Source organism: Syngnathus acus, unplaced genomic scaffold, assembly GCF_901709675.1.
Source record: "Syngnathus acus unplaced genomic scaffold, fSynAcu1.2, whole genome shotgun sequence".
NCBI lineage: Eukaryota > Metazoa > Chordata > Actinopteri > Syngnathiformes > Syngnathidae > Syngnathus > Syngnathus acus.
This window is the reverse complement of record NW_023590225.1, coordinates 109,170-112,678: the sequence shown is the minus strand read 5'-3', so window position 1 is coordinate 112,678 and position 3,509 is coordinate 109,170. Positions and strand designations below refer to the sequence as shown.

Genomic DNA, 3,509 nt, shown 5'->3' with positions numbered 1-3,509 from the left:
GGTCAAGGGTCAAGGTCAGAATTAGGATTAGGTCATCTTTTTTTTAAAAATCCAACTTTATTGAAGTTTTGCGCATTGATTGGGTGTTAAAATTAATATTAGTTTGTTACAATTGAAGATGAAAATTAGAATTTGGTGTCCGAGTTGGACTCTTTGTTTATGTTGTTAGGAAACCCAGCCAATCAGGGTTAGACTTTTGACTAAATGGAAAGTGTCAGGAGCCCCAGATGTGACGCATCAAGTCGTCCCCCCGTCAGGGCTAAGTTCCTCATCCACTTTCAGTCTATGTCCAACATCCCTTTTAGCCGTCTCCCAACTCATAAAACGCCCCACAAGAACATAAACAAAGGAACTATGTTATTTTCCCTAATTTCTATATACAGTCTTTGGAGGGAATTCCTTTTAGAATTACTTTAACGTGTAAACTTTCCAAATAAAATTTCCATTTTAACCCAGAACTTCAAGTGTTTTCAGTTTCCGTCGTTGTTACATTGAGTCCTCGTGGATATTTAGTTTTCAACCTCTTGACCCATCTCATCTCCGCGTTTTCCCTGTCTCTTTGTGTCCAACCCGCACAGCTCTCCAAAATCCGCATTCTCAAGTTATGTAACCCGTGCAGGCGGAAATGGCATACTACGTGAGTGTTACGCTTCTGGTTATGTGTGATGTTATAGCGGTGGGAATGCAATCTGCTTCTGACATCATTTCGAGTCTGTCCCACATACATAACGTCACACAGCCGACAGCTCATGCAGTAGACCGCATTCCGTGTAGATAAGTCTTTGCCTGTTTGAATGAAGAAATGTTCTCTTTTCTGAGAATCTGATATCACTCCTACTGATCTCCTGGCCGCGCGAGAGGGCCTGGTCTGCATTTTAGTGCTCACCAACAGTTCTTTTAAATTTGGATTTCTTTTGAAGGCCGAAACCACCTTATGTCTCTCCTTTAGGTCCGTTAGCGTTGACCTTTCTAAGTTCTGCTTGATCTTTCTGTGAACACTGACTGTGTAGGTGTTGTAGGTCGATATCAGTGGAATTATGATTCTTTTGACCTCTTGCGTCTCACTTCCCCTCGTCTTTTTCCCTGCCTGTAGTTTGACCCTACGGAGAAATGACCGGGAATAGCCCCGTTGTCGTAAGGCCTTGAACAAAACTCTGGTTGCTTCTTCTCTGTCCTCTGAACGAGTGCAAATTCTTTCGAATCGCAAGAGTTGTGAGTAGATCAAACCTTTAAATGTGTGTTTCGGGTGAAAACTCTGTTTGTGCAACAATGCATGAGTGTCTGTGGGTTTGAAAAACACTCGTGTGTCCAATTTCCCTGTCATATTAAATTCCGATCCTTTAAATGTGGTTGTATCGAGAAAATTTATTTCCCTTTCGCTAACCTGTGCCGTAAGGTTAATTGAAGGGTGCTGGTCATTTAGCGTTTTTAGGAAGAGATCAAATTCTTCCCTAGAATCCCCCCAGATCCCCCAAATGTCGTCCAAGTACCTCAGGTAGGTAATAGGTTTCTTAGGAGACTGTGCCAAGGCGCCCTCTTCCCACTCCGCCATATAGATGTTGGCATAGGCTGGAGAGAAACGCTTTCCCATTGCTGTCCCCTTGACCTGTAGAAACCACTCCTTGTTAAATTGAAAATCATTCTTGGTCAAATTAAGTTCTAGCAACGCCAAAATGTGTTTATCCGGGCGGCCCACTACCGGATTACGTGTCAGGACATTGCGTACTGCCTCCAAACCTTTAGACGTGTCAATATTCGTGTACAAATTTTCAACATCCATGGAAAACAACAGACAAGTTGGAGGCAAGGTTAGGGCTTGTACTTTCTGAACAAAATCATTGGTGTCTTTGATGTAACTCGGATGCAACACTGCCAAAGGATTCAAATAGTGATCCAAAAGTTCTGCTGAGCCGTAGGACTCGCTGCCGCAATCCGACACAATGGGGCGTCCTGGTGGCATGACATAGGGCCAGGGCCACGTCGCTGGCTCTTTGTGAATTTTAGGTAGTAGATAAAAGAATCTTGGACGTGCCGGAGATGTTCCTTTTAAATACAGTAATTGTTTTTTAGTAATGTAACGCTCTTTTCTCATTTGATCCAATATTACATGGATTGCCTTTTCTGTGTTTGGATAAATTGGTGTTTGAATAGAAAGGTAATATTCTGAATTGTGGAGTTGTCGATGTGCCTCACGCACGTAATTTTGTCGGTCCATAATGACCACCGCTGAGCCTTTATCTGCTGGTTTAATGATTAAATTTTCTGCCGAACTTAATTCATCAAGGGCCAGTTTTTCGTCCTTTGTTAAATTTGGTACCTCTTTTGGCACATCCACTTGTGTTAAGGCCACTCTATCGCTATGTATTAATTCTACCAATTCCCTAGGAACTTCTCGCTCTTCGGGTTCCCACGTGGAGGCCAATTGAAATTTAGGTGGTGCTGTCATTGTCGAATTACTGAAATGAGATACTAGTTTTAATCGTCTATGGTAATGTCTTATATGGGCCTTGGTGGTTCTTCTCTGGTTTTTCCTTAAGGTTGTGGTTGGAACAAATGTTAGACCCTTTTCAAGGAGCCCCCTATGATGTCTTGTTAGATTGAAAGAGGTTGAAAGGTTGACCACTGGATCCTTCAGGGTCATCTGTTTGGGTGGGGGGAGGCTTCTTGGCAAAAAAAAGGTCTCCAGATATTCCAGATTGCTTCCGCCGTCTCAGTCGTCCAATGGATGTTGTCCCCTTCTGTGGCGAATTGTCTTGATGGCAATCGTTGAATCGAGTGTCCTGTATCCTCTATTATTTTGTTGAGTTCCCGAATGTTGGCCTGGATCTCAGAGGGAAGTGCCCTGGAATAATTAATTTTGGGAATAAATACTTTAGCATAAGGAAAAGTGGTCTTTGCTGCTCTCAGCAATTTGGTTATCTCCTTAGATATGTGAATTGGCAAGACCCTGTCTTTATTGTTAAGCCCAAATGATAAAATAACTCCTAGAACGTCCGGAGAAGTTGCGGTCTTGTTCCTAATTAGGTTGATTCCATGGCTGATCTTAGCTCCCGGGTAACATTCCACTTGTACTTCCTGATCTTCTATTTTTGGCAATCTGGCCAAGTTGGAGTCGCCTATAATGAGCCATTTTCTCTGGGGAAATAAAAACCAATTCTTCATCTTATTCCCTCCGTGTTCGTGTCTGGTGAACATCGCTTGTGGTTCTGTTGGGATGTTCCATGAACGGGTAGATGCTGTCACCAGCCGGTCTAACTGTGTTGAATCGAATCTCAAATTGGTATTTCCGGGGAACTTTGATCGAATCTCCAAGTTAGTGATCCAGCAGAACTTTGAACCGGTTCCTGATACCGTCTTCTTATGCCTTCAATGCATTTCAGCACCAGATCTGCCTTTGGTACTGTGGGTGGCGTCAGACTTTCTTCTTGGGTAGGTGGGAACCCTGCTACCACTTGTTGGTTCCGGCAAGTGTTGTGGGGCTGTTCCATTTCCTCCGGGCAGTGCCCCTC

At 43.4% G+C, this 3,509-nt stretch overlaps 1 protein-coding gene across 1 annotated transcript; it reads right to left on the bottom strand.

The window, feature by feature from the left end:
- Positions 1-482: 482 nt before the first annotated feature.
- Positions 483-1,976, bottom strand: LOC119118928. Its single transcript, XM_037245632.1, has 2 exons — positions 1,066-1,976; positions 483-943 (listed from the first exon to the last, which is right to left on the bottom strand). Exons 1-2 carry the CDS (start codon positions 1,958-1,960, stop codon positions 933-935), a joined length of 906 nt encoding a protein of 301 aa, XP_037101527.1. The 5' UTR covers positions 1,961-1,976; the 3' UTR covers positions 483-932.
- Positions 1,977-3,509: the final 1,533 nt, after the last annotated feature.

Bases quoted from the DNA above. Each gene is read 5' to 3' on its own strand.
- LOC119118928 (XM_037245632.1), bottom strand. From the start codon at position 1,960: ATGCCACCAGGACGCCCCATTGTGTCGGATTGCGGCAGCGAGTCCTAC.